The sequence below is a fragment of the Chiroxiphia lanceolata genome, chromosome 6, assembly GCF_009829145.1.
Source record: "Chiroxiphia lanceolata isolate bChiLan1 chromosome 6, bChiLan1.pri, whole genome shotgun sequence".
NCBI classification, from domain to species: Eukaryota; Metazoa; Chordata; class Aves; order Passeriformes; family Pipridae; genus Chiroxiphia; species Chiroxiphia lanceolata.
In genome coordinates, this window is record NC_045642.1 from 18,613,927 (window position 1) to 18,631,257 (window position 17,331).

The 17,331-nt window shown below is 44.6% G+C and overlaps 1 protein-coding gene across 8 annotated transcripts in view; it reads right to left on the reverse strand.

The window, feature by feature from the left end:
* The window catches only part of CRACR2B (calcium release activated channel regulator 2B), a 46,447-nt gene that overhangs the window by 17,364 nt on the left and 11,752 nt on the right, over positions 1–17,331 (reverse strand). For 6 of the 8 annotated variants that reach the window (XM_032691004.1, XM_032691002.1, XM_032691000.1 and 3 more), the window contains exons 2-8: positions 10,663–10,918; positions 9,085–9,196; positions 6,287–6,458; positions 4,038–4,184; positions 3,649–3,739; positions 3,424–3,516; positions 343–530 (exon numbers count right to left, since the gene is read on the reverse strand). In XM_032691004.1, coding sequence (XP_032546895.1) covers positions 343–530; positions 3,424–3,516; positions 3,649–3,739; positions 4,038–4,184; positions 6,287–6,458; positions 9,085–9,196; positions 10,663–10,875 — 1,016 coding nt within the window. In that variant the 5' untranslated portion in view covers positions 10,876–10,918. Of the gene's footprint in view, positions 1–342; positions 531–3,423; positions 3,517–3,648; positions 3,740–4,037; positions 4,185–6,286; positions 6,459–6,532; positions 6,965–9,084; positions 9,197–10,662; positions 10,919–11,982; positions 12,151–17,331 lie in introns of those variants that run through there. The other 2 variants (XM_032691003.1, XM_032691007.1) reach the window with 2 other exon arrangements.

A 17,331-nucleotide genomic window follows, 5' to 3' on the forward strand; every position in this document is an offset into this window, starting at 1 on the left:
GAGGATCTTTAAAGAGAGCACTATAGAGGTGATGGTGAACTGGAAAATACATGGAGAAGAAGACTTCTTTAGGCTGAGGCTGTACTTTTGCACTGATTTTCTAGCCAAATATCAATGAATATATTCATTTCCTGCTAAAGGTAGGCATGAGATAGCAGTATCACTCCCCATTTAGGCCCATAAGACCATTGGGATGTTTCTTCTTTTCCTCAAGAAGAGACAGGCAATCCTCTAATAAGACCAAGGCTCCTAATTAGAGATCGTTATTCTTTAACTGCTTGCCCACCCTTCCTTCTCTGCCTGTGTCCTTGCCCTGACACCCCCTTTCCTGTCCTTTCCCACCTGTCCTTCTGCTCTTGCTCAAGCTGAGCCTCTTTCTGAAGCTTCTCTAATTGCCCCTTCACTGCCTCCAGCTCCCATTTGCTTTTCTCCAGCTCTTCCAGCAGGTTTTCATTCAGGTGCCGGAGTTTTTCATTCTGCACCCGGGTCTCCAGCTGCTCCGAGTTCAGTGACTGCAGCTGATGTTCCAGCTGCAATGTGAGAGGAGGAGGAGGGATTAAACACAGAGAAGGGTCTTGTGCTACAGTGATGCCTGTAAAAACAACCTGAAAAAGCAGATATAAACAAAGCAGAAGGGGGTAAACACAACTTAGGTCTGCAGGACCACTAGTGGCATCGAGAAGGTGAACAGGAAGGAATTCTTTTCTCATTATGCCAGCACAGGGGAGCAAGCAATACAATTAGGCACAGCTGAGGAAGTGCTTCAGACAGCGTGAGGAGCCTGCTGCTGTCAGGCACTGTAGAAATCAGAGTACAAATGAGGGTCAAAGGAGGACTGGAAAAATTTGGGCGGAAGCAGGAATGTGTCTGTCGGGACCTATTAAGCACAGTTGTTGAAATGCATCTTCTACTTTAGGGGCTTGCTGAGCCCATGGCAGCTGAAAGGGGGACATATTGAGGTGCAGGGGGCATCTCACACTACACCTGGAAAGTCAAGTGATCAGGTGGCCTTTACTACTGCTGGAGACAGACATACTGTTTAAATGCCACTGGGACATAGCTGCACTCGAGACAGCACAAGCCCCCAGCACAACTAACAAGCCTGATTTGGGAAGCTGAAAGCCTGCTGTCACATACTCAAGCATACTCAGTGACTCAATTCCTCACACATGGCTGGCATAGTCTGGGAAGGAGTCACAGACAGATGCAGCAGTCAAACCTGCCCATCTCAGATGACAAGTAGGGCACTGCAAGAAGGATCATATGGACACTTCAGTATCTGGCCAGCCAGACCAGATAACCAGGGCCCTCTGCTGAAGCTGATGCTACACAGAAACTGCAGCACCATCTGAGAGCTTACAGCCCAAAATAAAAGCATACAGTCCATGCTGACAGAGAGAAGCACCAGGAATCAGGTCTGATCAGGGTAGCAGGTGGCAGAATCAGCCTCCACATTTACACCTTCAGCTTGCCTTTTCTCTCAGCCTACTTTCTCCCCCTCTCAAAGGAAAAATAAAGCAGCACAGTGTGGCACAAGGTAAAGTGCTTTTTTCCTTGCTACCCTGCTCTCTGCCAGCACATGTGAACAACAGTCATGAGCGGGAATGAACAGAGCTGACCTTTCCTAGATTCCCTGAAACACAAACCCTACATCTCTTCCCACTGAAGCTACAAGGGCAAGTCACACCCAGCTTTGCCTGGAGACCTCTAGTCTTTTGGACACTGGGGAAAATTTCAGCATGACCATATATGCTGAGCAGTGGAGTTTAGACTAAGAAACCCCTGCTTACAGCCTTTGGAACTTTCAATAAGCCAGGGGACAAGCTTAAGTAAAGCACGACTGCCCCTCCCTAAGAAATTTCCATCACATAAAGCTCTCCTGTTTATGTTGCCTGTACCTGGAGGTGATATCGTAGAATAGCACAATCACACTACTGGTCTTACACCACAAGAGGGACCCGATTATCCACACAGCTCAGAGTTAAGGGCATCAGAAACGACAATTTGAGTAACAATGTCTATGCAGCCTAAGTATTATGCCTTGACCCATAGCAAAATGAGATGCTCCCTAGGAAGAGCATGCCCGGGCTCCTAACTATGGTCCATTCCCCTCATATGCCCCCAGCATCCACGGTCCCTGGACTAGGGATGTTAGAGGCCACATCTCTGACTATTCCTTCTTTTACCAAACATTTACAAGCCTATTGTACAATTGTTTGTCCAATTAATTTTTGAACTGCCAATACTCCCTGCCTCCTGTGGCCAAAAGTCCAGCACTAATCTCTGTGTAAGGAAGTATGGTCTTCTAAATCAAATTCATACTGGTCTCACTGAGTGTCCCTCCTCTCTTCTGTTGTAGGACTTGGGGAATAACAGTTTTATGTGGACCTTATCTGTCACTTTCCCGAGTTCATAAAGCTCACTTGTATCTTCCCTCAGTCCCCTTCTCTCCAAAATCAAGTCTAAGCTTTCCCAGTTTCCCTTCCTAAGGCAGATGCTCCATTTCCGTAGTAATGTTAGTTCTCTGTATCTTCATACCCAAGAAGGACACAGTGGAATTAGAGAAGACCAGAACTGCACTCACCAAATGAGGCGCTCAAAGATGTGGGCAGCAAGAAAAATACATGCACATTATCTTATTCTTGATATCCTTCCTGATGGCACCTCAGTTTTGCTGGCTTTTCCAGCTGCTGTACAGTGAGCTGATGTTTTCAGAGAAGTGCTGTTTCATCCACATCACAGATAGGTATCCAACTTGGATACCCCCAGTCACCAGCACCTTACAGGTGCCTGCCATGACTTGTTTCTGTGGGAGCCATGTAGCAGTTCTTCAGACACCAAGGAAGAAGGCATTCAGAATGGGCCATCACATACAAATGTCCATGCCACGGATGGCAGGCTAAAGGAAAGTCTGTGCTTAGGTCTTTTATGTGACTGATTAATCAGTAGATCAAGTGCCCAAATGCAAATCCACAATGTGTACCTCTTTAAAGTGTCACAGAACTGCCCACTACAGGTCATTTTGGAGCAGTCAGAAAACAAAAACTAGAGAAATCTGGCTCTTTTATGTCCATACCCATCTTCCTTATACACCACAAAAGACTCCAAACTCACAACTTTCAAAAATTTTTACCCTTTCTTGCCAGTATTGTACAACTGATAGGTAGATTGTGGCAAGAGAATACAAAGCAGATAAGAAAATGCATGAACAGTACATTCACAGAAAGGCATTACAGTTGAAGACAAACCAATTATTTGCAAACCATTTCAACACCTTTAGAAGCAGGAGAGAACTACACCAGCTAGTGCCAAATTGGCTAGTACTAACCCTGAGTAGATGAACACCATTTTTGGTCAGAAAAAGCCTTAGCAGAAACAGCAGAAGGTGACGTGCTTGTTTAAGAAGGGTTTGGGTCATGTTACCTTCTTCTGGCGGTAGAGGATTTTCTCCAGCTCCTGTTCTTTGTTGTGCAGTTCCCTTTGGAGCAGGTTACTCCTGTCATGTCTCAGTGCTTCCTGCAAAGATAAAGATACAAAGCTGTGCATACACCACCCAGCACAGTAAGAGCTGTTTGGTGGCCAGATGAGCCAGCACCTCTGCTTCAGACCAAAGGAGGTTTGCCTTTAGCCAAGAGATAGATGAGGTACCTGGCAGACCAGCCTCTCCCTTTCTGCTTTGATCTGTTGTTCCATTTCTTCATAAAGGCACCTGACTTCTCGGTCATGGTCTGACTCCTTCCTACAAAAGGCAGGTGCACACAGGTCAGGAGAGAAAAAGAACACAGAAAGGAAAGAGGAGGGTGGAAATGGATTCCTACTAACAGCTGTGTGGCCTTGAGTGGGATTTTAACCAGACCATGTGTTACGGGTGGGCACTGATGCCAAACAAACTCATGGGGATCAGATGAAGATAAAAAGTCATTTTATTATAACAAGAAAAATCTCTACATCCTGTAACCCAGTCTCTCCTTGCGTTTGAGGCAGGACCCAAGCATCAGCTGGTTCTTGACAGCAAATAGCCGTGATGTTCTCCTTACCGCTTCAGTGCCTGTTCCATGGACTCCTTCTCGTGATTCACCTCCCTTATGTACGATGAAACTCGCAGTAGAAATTCTTCAAAATTGGATAAGAGCTCCGGACGCTCCTTTCGTAGCCGAGCCCAGAGCTCCCGAATCTCATGTGGACTGGACCAACCATACAAGAGAGAAGGAAAGCAAATGAGTTTCTGTGTCATCTTATGGACTGTTATCCCAACTCCAACATGCACTCAGGACAAACTGCTGTTCTCCTATGATGACCTCCATTACACCATCAGAGCAAAGAGGGAAGTTGGACAGTGACAGAGCAGGCATGTGGAGTGGGATCTGCTGCGAGATTAAAATAAAGGGAGTCATCTAGAAAGTTCATCCTGGAGTTATTTTTCCCAAGTATTCAGCAATAAGACATTTCGTGTCTAAATCAAGAGATGAATATTCAGCAAATTTCCTGTGAGTTACAGTCAAGCAGCAAACTGTTATAGCTCAGGGATTTTAGCACACATCACAGGTGTTTTTCTTACACCAGGACTGTACTGGTCCTGCTACTGTCCTTATTTTTTTTAATGGGTTTGAAAACTGAGGCACAAAAAAGATGCAAATTTGCTCCGGTGCCCAATAAGAATAATAATGGAGAAAAACCCTAGAAGAAGTCTCCTTTTTCTAAACCTGCAGTAATGATTACACTGTTTTGACATTTAATTCATTGCAACTTCAACACAGCACTTATAAACTTACTCTTTCCCCAAGTCTTATAAGCCTGCAGACATCATTTCATGCTCCTTTTTAGGGAAGAGATGTTTTGTTTTTTTAAAATCTATGAAGTACTTTGGGGGAACTGCTTTGAAATATACAGAATAATTATACCTATAGACATTATCCAAATAGATATTTTTTTTAATATGTATTTGCCTCCCTTAATATCCTTTGTGAAAAAAGCAAACAAAATGAACAACCAAAAAGCTCTTGATTTCCTCTGCCACCATTGCATGTCAGCCTCCTTTTTCTTTTCCAAGCTGAAAAAGCTGTAGCACTTCATCGAGACTTCGTGTTTTAGATAAAAAAACCATACTGAGTCCTGTTAGTAAATAAAACCATTTCTTTCCTGAGAAAACAATGAAAATAATTCAGATTTCTGCTCTGACCCCCATTAGCTTCTGTTTTATATTACTTCTTTACAACAGCTGGCTTGCTACAAAGGCGTGACATGAAGTAGCTACTGAACTCATTGCATAAAATTGCAAGTAAGTAGTCAAAATAAAACACAGGATAATTCCACTTTAAGACCTGATGCTTCTCAAAGCAGAGTTATAAACAGTAGACTGTTTTTCCAGAACAGTTTTCCTTTCACAGTGTCATCCAATTATTTGAGGCATAACAGCTTTCCAGAACAGGAAAAGTTGTTTAGCATTAAAAACGTGCAGGTGCTTTGCATCACAATACAAATGAGACAAAAAAAGTGTTTTGTGACAGATGCAACTCTGAAAGCAGCAAATTCCTTCACTCTCAGCTTCAGTCTCCAAGCCTGTCCACCTCCTTCCCTAACCTGGGCTGCTCCCTGCAAACTGGCAACACTGTTGGACTACAATGCCTGAAAAAAATGACTGCCACAGATGCAATTGGCACCCCAGCCCCTGCAGCTGTGCATCAGTAAGAAACAGTTATGCACAGTACTTCTCTTTGGAAAGCCTAAACACAGGCTGGATGACACTGGGGCCAGGACACTCTACTGGGGCCACATGACCACAGCATTAATATCAAGTTTCAAGGCTCAGGTAAGCATCCCTTGCCCAGCTTAGCCTTTCACACTCTTCAAGATCAGCCCAGTCCCAAGCAACAACTTGAGCACAGATTTTTCATGGAGACTCTTAGAACTGATTGTCTGAAAATATATAAACAGTCACACATCATTTTGGAACAGACAGCACACTCATCCTCCTTATCTTGTCTAACCCTCGCATGCTTCTTTTCATTTGCTGAACTTCCATGCCACCAAGTGTTATATTTTACAGCTGTGGTATGAACTGGAGTTTGGGAAATGCTTTGTGAAAAGCACTGAGTTAAAAGTAATTGGTAACTGATGAGAAAACCCAGACCTCACTGCATTTGCTACCAAGCATATAAAAACCCAAGCAGTGCTTCAGAGAGCAAGCAGCTTGCTTCACCTCTTTGGTCTGTTCTGGTACTTTGAAGATTTGGTACTGCAAGATCAAAACAGGGCAACAGTAATGGCACGTGACTCCCCTACTTACTCTTCAAACAACTGGGCTGCTCCGAGCTGCTCCATCATGGAACAGAATCGTTTCTCTTCATCGTCATCTGCTGGGTCCAAGTCATCTGACCAGCCTGACTCAAAGGTCTCCTCGTGTCTGGAGTGATCCATTCTCCCAGCCCCTTGACACAATTCAATCCCTATTAACTTCCCTGGTGGAAGGAGAAGGAGAGAAGGAGAATTAAAGAAGTCAAAATTGGGTGTCATTTAATAAGCTGCTACTTACATGGCAGCCTGACAGAGCTCCAGGAGCAGCTGCCCGCACTCTGCTGGGGCAGAATACAGCGCCTGGTCAGTAAAGAGCCTCCGTTCTGACGTCCTGAGTGATGTCAGCATCCAGTCTGCAATGATGGGACTGAAGCTGGCTCCCAGCCCAACAACGGGCTGTCAGGGCTCTGCTCACATCTGTGCGAAGATGATCTATCGCCCACGGCCTTGGATTCTCAGCACGGAAAGCACGCGGCACGAGGTCACTTCACTCCCATGGAGCGGCGCTGTGAGTTCCAGTTGCCAGTGATCCCACATGTTCCCTCTGGACTGCACACCCGGCCCTGAGTAGTACCATGCCTCAGTTCCTCAGCTTAAAAATGAGAAGGAGCTCATTATCCCTCCCTTCTCATGTGCTACATCCTATTCTGATTCAAGTGCTACAGGACAAGGAGAGCCTCTGGCTAGGATTGTGTAGACTGTCTGAACAGAATGAACTTATCCCTCTGAGCACCTCCTCCCGCCCCATCCCACATATGGAGTGCTTCCAGCTCTCTGGATTCTGTTTCATGCTGTGACACTAATGCCACGAGAACCTCATGCTATGCAAGGCATGTGACAAACACTGGTGCTGGGAACAACTTCTTCTCAAGAAACAAATCAAGCAGTCCTATCCAAAACACAGGCCCCCATCTTGTATACAGAGGTCAGATCTCCATCAGCAGTTACTCTTCCTTTCCAAAATATATCTGCTTGGCTCAAAAGGCAGAAATGACATCCCAACTACAAGACCAGGAGTCCAGGATGTTCAGAGCACAGATGAGAACATGAAGCTGCTCTAAGGGGAAAAATATCCATCAGTATTGTACCTCAAGGGACTTAACTCTACCACTTCTTAGCTCCATGCATCCAGAATCGAGCTGCTTCTCTCCCACTCTTAAAATGTGATGTAAAAAAACTTGCAGTGTGGAGATACAGGCCCTACTCAGCTTAAAGCCTGATGCTGAGACAGTTAATTAAGCAGAAGGGGTTAGAGTAGGCACTTTTGATGTCTGCTTTAAAGAAAGAGTCATTATGTCGTTATCTCTCTTTTACAGATGGGGAAATTGAGGTAGAGAATGATCTGAAGATTGATTTGTCATCCTAGAAGGAGCAAGGAGCCCTCTCAAGAAGCAGACTTGACTGCAGCTTGAACAGCTTTCTTTGATTCCCCTCTGTACACTCTATAAGGAATACAGCAATATGCCAGGCCAAACTCTTGATTTAGGGGCAAAGTCTGAAAAGGATTTCAATTATTCCAGACACAAAGAATGATTGTAAAGAAAAGAAATGCAGAAATTAAGTGTTTTGCCTAGACTGCAGTAATTGCCATGGAGTCAGGCTGCCAACACAGGGTGGTACCTTACACAAAGGGAAAACTTGCCTACTTCTACTAGCAATGGCACTGAGGCAGGTGCCCTCATGATGCCAATCTGTGGCTGTGGCTGGGACAAATGCCTCAAACAACAAGATTTGGGAATACCCAAGTCATAACACAGAGGGCACTGTGGATGCCAAGGTGCCCAAATGTTGCCTGTTCACCTTCTACATAGTGCTAGACAACAAAGCCCACACTCTTGTGATTACACACACTTTTTTTGTGATTACAAACAAGATTACTCTTGTTTCTAGCAAAGGCAGTAGAACCAGCCAATAGGGGCACAGGCAGAAACAGGCACAGTCAGCAGCCACTCAGTGGTTTAAAACAGTCCCTGAACAGACTGTCCCAAAATATAGCTTTCTGGGTTTATTCAAAGGAAATGTTTGCAACTTCTCCGTTCACAGTGGCTGTTTCTGACCATTCAAATTCAAGCACCAAAAGCCCTCCCTCCCAAGTTGTGAGAAAGCCAGGAGCAGCCACAATCTGAGCAATCAGGACAGCAAAACCACTTCTGAAAACCCTAGACCATCTGTGTTGACTTGCTTTGACCTGGTACACTTAACACCTCTACATGTCCAAGGAAGGTGCTAACAGTACAGATTTTCTGAGGGCTTAAAACCAACTAAGGCAACTAAGCACCTGTGCTGCTGGGTGAGGAATCTGGTATAGGAGCAGCATTCTCCTAGTGTTTGGAAAAGACAATAGTAAGGAAAATATAAAAGCTCATTTGGCAGTGTTCTAGCCGACTAACAGGACTCCTACTCATGCTCTTGAACATCACTGCTACCAGCTGGAGACAGTTGCCAAGGGGCATATTTCTGTTCCTTTATTCAATGAGAGTCCTTATCCAGATGAATAACTGTGGATCAGATAGCCAGATACAGGCTGCAATATGTACCATTTCCAGCAGATATTCAGAAGGTGGCTCTACCAGGTAGGCATTAACAGTTGTGGAAGAAGGCAACACAAAGCCTCGGGAAGGGAGATAGCTGTATAGCACACTCACCTTCTCCAGTGATACTCACCTGAGAACGGGGCATTGTCCTGCACAGCTGGTGCAGCTTCAGCAGAACCACTGCACTTTGTTACCAACATAAAACATCATGTCACAGGTGGGCTTTTTCCTTCCTCTACCTCTGTGCAGTCCTTACCTAGTCCCATGCTGAACTCCACAGGTGTCAGGTATCCCTTATTGTTCTGTTCCAAGCTGTCAAAAACAGTCTCCAGCTGCTGAAGGGTTAGGGGCAGTTCACTCTGGAGCCGCTGCAAAGACATAAGAATGAACAAACTGTAGGCATGACTCAAGTCTTCCCTGTGACTGTCCCTGCCATCCTCAGCTTTGGCTCACAGCAATGTGCCCTTTCAGCACTGCATCCTGTCCAGGATGTGACAGTCTGCCAGTACAGCTGAGTGATAACACAAACACCTGTCTGGAGCCATTGATATGGCGACACTTTCCACTGCTGGATGATTCAACCAGAACCGCAGAGAGGGAATTTCAGGTTATTTTGTTTGGAGGGAGCTCAACCCTCCTCCTCCCCCACTTTAGAACCACTGCCTCTAGTTTGCTGTCTGCCTCCCTACACCCCTGCCCAGAGGTGGCTGCCTCCAGGGCACTGCCAGCCTCCCACAACCACTGCTGCTCCCAAGAGAGCTCTCTGTGGGCACATCAGGTACCAGCTCCTTTGGCCAGAGAGAGACGTCAGACTTATGGGTATCTGGATTCAGTTCCCAGGCCTTGCAGGAAATCTTGCAGATCATAAATTAAATGTTCAGTCCACAACAGCAAGTTAGTTTTCTTCTGTCATATTCTGTCTGCTGGGGCTGTAGTATGACTCTCACAACATGGGCAAGGAGCAGAGTAATTTCCCTTCATAATACATGTGCACCTAGTGTGGAGGAAGGGCACCCAAAGAAACTTCCAAATAACAGAGAGGTGTAGGCTAAAACCTCATAACTGTCTGTTAAATGTGCAGCTTTAGATAAAAGCTTAATAAAAATGTATTAATATAACTACAAAAAAGTAAGCTTCACACAACCCCAAACAAAGTGAGTCAATATTTCAAGCAGCATGAACCTGTCAGTGTTAATTACAGATGTAAGGAGAGATGGGACAAGAGAAAAACAATCCACATGTAACTTTCCTTATAAACTTTTACAAAAAACCTCACTAAGAACTACAGAGATTGTGTTAACAAATACTGCTTTTAACAAAAAGGAGCAAAACACATTATTCTAGAGCAAAATTATAGTTCAGGCCTAAAGTGAGTTTTTGAGATGAGGCTTTAGCCATGATTGAGACAAAAAAGTTATACAACTTTTTTTGTTAATAGGTTGGTGCATTGTTCATTGTGTGTTCTTCTGGGGAGTTGTTGTTTGGGTTTTTTTTAATTAAACCAAGATTCTTTTCCCCCATATTTTCCATCCACTGCATGCTTGATATTTGTAAGAACTGTCACAATTTTTTTTTATTTTTTGCATTCCTTAAAAATTTGGAACTGCAGTCCAACTTGTCTCAGGAAGTCCCTGGAGGTGCAAGGCCCTCTTGAGATTTTTGGTTCCTAGCAGCTGGCTGTGGCACAGTTTGGCTCCCGGATATCTGAATGAGACAGAGTCTCTGGGCACACCCACACTCACCAAAAGTAAAGACATGCCACATTCTCCCCACTTCTGCCACCCATGACTTTACAGATCCTCCCAGAACAGGGGAAGGATTTTTTTCCTCTCACCTGCATGTCCACCTTAGTGATAAAACCCTTCTCATCCTTGTCACACAGCTGGAAGAGCTCCCTTGCCTTCTCAAGCATCTCCACCTCCACATCTTGCAGTCTACTCGTTTGGCTGGAAGGAGAAACACAAGGAGCCACCTGATCCTCCTCATCCCCTTCCTCTTCTCCTTCCCAGCGGACATATCCCAAGAGCACTCCCCTCTGGTTCTCCATCTTCTCAAAGTCTTTTCCCCCAGGGCATGGGCAAACAGAAGAGCTGTGGGACACAAAACAGAGAAAACCCTGTCAAACATGACCCTCCAATTCCAACCCACACATGATCTAGTTACATCCTTTGTCAGTTAAAAGAGCAATATTGAGCATCCATATCTGGATTAGATAACCTTTAGAAGACCCTTCCAACCCAAAATATTTCATGCTCATATGAACTGAGCGGAGGGGGTGAAAGGGAGTTTGTGTCAGAGATACACACCACACGTAGGTACACACTGCACACAACATGGGTGTAACTAAGCCTTCCACACGCAGTAACCCTCCACCTGTGATGGGCTCCAGACCCTGCACCGAGCAGGGATACTCTTTTGCTATCTCTCCTCCTCTGGGTCAGACCTTCAGGGCAGTGTGAGCTCTTTGCTGATGAAAGCCAGCTGCCAAAGGAAGGTTTCAGCAGAGATGAAAGACTGGGAAGGTAAATCTGTGTGGGAACACAGTGATAGTCCCACATCAGCTGAGACAGGAGCTCTGCAAGCTGCTTTTGTCTGGTCTTAGTTCCTTTGCTAACAACATGTACTTTTGCTCCTCTTGTTACTTTTCTGCACCACCTTTGAACATCAAACCTGCACATCAAAACTGCAAGAACCCAGAGCAGGATAAGAGCAGACAGGAAGGAGTAAGATCTGTGCAAGTAACAGAGGAAAGAGAAGAAGGAATGTTTCTCCCAGCCCTCTCTCCCACCCAGGTCCTCTTTCTGGCCTTCCACCTCTGACATCTTGTTAACGCTTTCCAAATAATAACTCCAACTTTTTTTATGCTATTACAGCACAAAGAAAGGTCAGACAATTCCTACACTGGGAACTCCTGACCCATTGCCTTCAAGCCTCTGCTTTGGGAGCTCATAAGCTGCCAAACAGAATTTTAATCTGAAATGTTCACCTTTATAGGAAGGAAACCACACAACTATAGAGATATTTCAGAGGCCAAAGAAAATAATTCCCATTAGTTACAAGTACCCAAAGCAAAAAGGGGAGGAATGAGAGCACCCATTTAAGCACAGCACTGTGATTGTAAAGATTTATACAATGCATCCCTACCCCAACCCACCTTCCAGCTTACTGATGCCACCCTCCAGACAGCTTTTCTTCAGCAACACCACCACATTTTTAAAGCCTTTTTGCATGAATTGCTCTAGATTTCTCCTTCTGCAGATCTGTATTCTGCATTGCTGGGCAGAAGTGAGCTGTGCAAACAGGCTGAGAGCAGATTTAAACAGTGCTGGACAAAGAGGGCTTGCGGGTTGGCTTCGTTGTTTTTTTTTTTTTTTAATCTCGAAGAAATTAAAAGCCACATACAGATGCCATGATAACAAACAAATTCTGTTTGCACTTCTGGTACAATGGGAGGATAAAGAGCACGATGGCCAGGAAGAATGTCACATGGGAGAACGATATGAAGCTGACACAAAAGGAGAAGGCAATTATGTACCACGTTATTTGACTCTGTTTATTACTGCTGGTTCGTGAGCCAGCGGGTGGTTCTGCTTCAAAGAACAAGCAGAACGCTTCGCTCCCTCTTTCAAATCAGTGTTTTTCCAGGACACCTCTGTTTAGTGTCACTTGAGAAGATATTTATGAAACTCTGCAGAAGACTACCTATAAATGGGTACTATTGTATGTTTCTAATCAAGTAGACATTCCTGGCAAGCAATGGACACAGAGCTGGACTCACCCTTTGGGGAATACAGCAGAAGAAAGGAGGGAAGAAAGCAGGAGGAAAAGTAAGGAGGCAGATGGTGTCTTTCTCCCTTGCTCTTTTCCAAACCAACCCTCATACCAGGCATTTTTTGTGTTATGGAGCCAAAACAGCAAAATCTAGAGGTTAAAGTTTGATTCTGTCTATTAGCTGGACAGTTAGCTTGCTTCTGATGGCAAGTCTGTATGTGTAAGTAGTAAAGAAGTCAGAAAGAACACCAGCTTACTTTTCACATTCAAGTGAAAGATGCAAGGCTGGCTTTGAAAGAAAAAGGGGGGGAAAAAAGACCTAAGTATCTTATACTGCCTAGATTTTACAGGTAATTATGGTGAAGAATAACAGCCACATTGATAATTAATGGCTGCTACAGGCCACCTTCCTGAAGTTTATTGCCAGACCCATTCCTTTTGCAAAGATACAGCCTCAGCACAAGCAGCACCCTGTACCAGACGGGGAGCACAGGCGGCAGCAGACGAGGAAAGAAAAAGGGAGTTCAAAGCAAGAGCCATGGCAAGATTGCCGAAAACAGGCAGAATAAGAAAAGGCATGAGTAAAAAATATGTTTTCTGAAATATCCCTCTAGCTGCCTAAGAGACAGAGGCCCCAAGAAGTCAAGATGATCTTACTTTCCTATTATCAGCTTCATCATTTCTATTTCAAAAGCCAGAACAGCCCACACAGTTGATGTCTCCCCAGCTTTGCTACAGCAAACAAAAGGTGGTACAAGGAGGATGTTCTGTTCTCTCTCCAAGACATTTTTTTGAAGCTGAAATCCAACCCATTACATCCCTACCTCTAGCATTTCCTCACTTTATCAAAAGCCCAGCTGTACTGTAGCTCCCAAACACTGGCTGAGCTAAAAGCCCCTTAATTAGAAGAGCTGGGAGCCTGACATGGACAAAAGTCTGAAAGGACTTTACTCATGTAAAAGACCAAGCCCATTAATTCGTTGTTCAGAGCAGGCAGTCTCTTGTCCAAGCTGCTTCAAGTGGCTTCAAGCCAGATGTGGCTTTTTCAATTGTGAGACAGCACTTGTAGAGGAACAAAGCAACGACTAAGAGAGAGCCCCAGTAAGCAAAATACATCACAACTCTGATGGACTTCTTTCCCAGAAGCTTGTGACTGAGAAGCTCTTCCTCTCTATCCCTGTCTGTAAGGCACTGCATGATGTAAGTGCAGATGAGGCACAAAGCAGATCTCAGTCTAATAAGTGCTGTCATACCTTCTCCAGTTACAATCATCACTGCAAAGTACTGTGGAAGCAGCTTCATCAGCAAGATGCAGAGCATCACTGAAAGACCTCTTTGAAAGAGGCTGAGGTCACTAGAGTACCAAAACTGTGGACTGGTATCCAAAAGTGAGGCAAGCAGAGCTGGCTTGGGTGCAGAAGGATCAGCTTGGGAAGAGCCACGCTTGCCTGACACAAGTGGTGAAGGCAGAGAAGACAGGTACAGGCAGATAATGCTTTTGGTCAGGCAAACCTGCCAGGCTCTGCCAGCAAGATGATGTCAAACCACCTCCAGTGACAAAGCCAGCGGTTGTTACACAAACTTCCTGACAATTAATTTTCCCAGGTCCCTTCCAGCAGAAAAATGCAGTTATATTGAGTCGCCACCAGTTAAGAATTAATTTCCACACTAGCCTGGAGTCAGGACAACCTCTGCATCTTGGGCTGTTGATTTCCATCACAAAATGTCCACACTGGGTCATGGCAGAGTTTGTCTAGCCCAGCATCTTGCCCTCGACAGTGGCCATGAATGACTGGTGAGGGAAGAATAACAGCAGGGCAAGCAAAGAGAAGACTTTCCTGAAGACACCTGTCAGCTACTAGCCACTGTCAGCCTGGGGCAATTCCTCAGCCACATTGTTCCTTCCTTATCTTCCAAGACACTTGCCCAGCCTCCCTTAGAAACTGTATGGAAACATTCACTGTTCCCGTGAACATGCTGATAGAAACGCTGTGCCTGCCGCAGTCAGCGGGTGCTGACAAAGCTTCATGGGACTATTACAGTTTTCTGGGTACATGGTTTGACCAGCATCAACTCCACGAGATGGAGTCTCAGCGTCAGCTCAAACAAGACTTCTTTGCCACCTTCACATCTGGGAACTGTGTTAGAGACCAAAAAGTCCTCTCCCAGGGCCTGGAAGATGGAAGCCCCAGGGACACTGGGGGCACCAATGGGCTCCCATCACCCTGGTCAGCCCCACTGTGTAATGTTCTTCTGCAGCCCCATCTTCTCCCACCCCACAGGTTTGGCTGCCTGTGCTCAAGGTCAGCTCTGATATTGCACACTCCAGATTTGGGCAGTGTCCAACACCGGAACAACCTGATACACAGCTTGAGAGAAAGCCAGGCTTCAGGTCCCATGGATTACACTGGGTGTCTCCTACCATGGTGTGTGCTGGGGCTCAGCAAGCAAAAATTCACCTGCTCCTGCAACACAACTTTCCCACGGCCTAGAAAGCAAATATTGGTCCTCTCAGACACAGCACAGAATGGGAAATGGACTGCCATAAAGACAGCTAACACCAGATTTTCTATTTCTGCACTGAAGTAACCCAGACCAATCTTACATGAATATTCTTAACCACCTGAGGCATAAACAGAGGTTTGTCCTGTGCAAAACTGTTGCAGAAAGTCAACTGAATCCCATAGGCTTGGCATTCTTTGGGGAAATCATGAGACCTGAATTTTAATCCTGACTCAGCTGGCCATATGGCCCAGGGTAAGTCATGTCACCTGCCTATGTGTATAGACTGTTAGCCCCTCCAATTTGGTTCCTGATGCTTGTGACAGCTGGCACTTTATTTTAAGACTGAGTTCCTGGAGACTGATAATTACATGTGAAACTCAAGCACCAAAATAGTTTCAAAGACTTGAAACTGAAGAATGAAAAATCTGAACACAGAAACTGCAAATTTCAGCAAACAGAAGAACAGACCCAAGGTACTTTTCCTGGAACGGGGAAATACTTTTTTGAAGGCAGCACTACAGGGTCACAGTTTCCAATTTATTGTCTCAGAAAGCTTCTCATTGTAGCCATAAGTAGTTTTAAACAGGTAGAGGAAAGTCATGGCTAAAATACTATTGACAGCCAAGCCCTTATCTATGTGACCGTGACCACCATGAGCACATGACAACTTTGGGGTAGTTTTTTTTTTTCCACAGCCCAACGACAAGGAGAAAAGGAAAGTGGGGAGTGCAGCCAAATTTTCTACAGCTGGTCCTTAGATGACCCTATTCACCACAGGGCACTGTACATGCACTGAATTCCTAGCAGTCCTCCCCAGTGCAAGACAATGAATCAACAGTTAATAAGGAGGAAAAACCTAAGCATGACTGGCTTAAGTGGCTTACCCAGGATTACAGAACAAGTCCAGTGTTTGGGCCCTGGAGAACTATAAGGGAAAGCAGGTTTTTGCTTTCCTCTACCACTGAATTTTTGGTGACATAGTTGTAGAGGGGAATATTAAATAATAATCGTTACAGGTGTCCAAGGTGTCCCACAAACAAAAGTGCTCAGATACTTGCTGGGAAGTTTCCCAAAAGACATTCTCCTGTATCTCCGCCTAAGACAATATTATTAGAAACAACAAAACCACCCCCATACTAAAGCTAAATATTTAAGATTTTTATTTAAACAAATCAGGGGAACACACACCCTTTCCTTTCAGCTCCTGATGCAGAAAAATAGTCTTACAGCTTCGAAGGAAGGAATCCACCAAGTGTTTAAGTACACATTGATCACACTCCTGGCACGTACACTGGATGAGACAGGTTTGATCCCTTGTATGAGAAGATATTACACAAAGAAGAGAAGGGTTTGGTAGCAGATCCCTGCAGCAGGAGCCTGTTGCTTCAGCAAATTACAAATGCACAGCAAACACATGCCAATATGCAGTAGTACAAAGCATTTGTTACTTGTTCATGGAATTGGAGCATCACTCAAGAGCAGATGAGTAACAGGTAAGTTTTAAAAGAAAAGGGCAATAAAAGTTTCACAGGTTCTTATACCATTTGATATCAAACATGCCACTTGTTCTCTTTGTTCTACCTTCTTTTTGGTCCCAATGTTTTGAAAGCTTATAATAACTACAAAACCTGCATGCTGTAGGTCACAGTCACATCTACACATCCCATATTTTATAGTACTGTGAAATTCAGTGATCAAATATACATATTTACAATTATTATCCTAGTTGCATGCAAAAAGCACATATTCTAAATGCATTGACAAAATCACAGGTATGCAAAACTGAACAGATGAAGGCATAGCAGAGCTCTTGCCGGGGAAAGACACTGACCTGTGTGTCAAACTGACTGCCACACAGGCTTAATTTCCAAAAGATGCTTGAAGGAGTTGGGTACCCACTTGGTGGAAATTGTTTTAAAAGGCTCTGCCATGGTGCCTGAAAAGGCTGGGAGGAGAGCAAAAAGAAAATAGTTATATCTCCAGTGTACTTTGTTCAAAATTAATTTTGCTCTTTCCTTTCTCTAGGAAATTTGTTTCCATTGTTTGGAATTTGTTTGGGTGGTTGTTGGGTTCTCCCTTCCCAAAGGGAAAGGCAGGAAAAGAAATACACTAAAAAATGAGAAAAACATCAATTGTTTTGTGAGGGTTTTTTCTTTAGAAAAACCTAAGAAACCCATACACGCCCTGGGCAGAGAGCCTGAAATCAGGTGTTCACATCTAGAGCTAC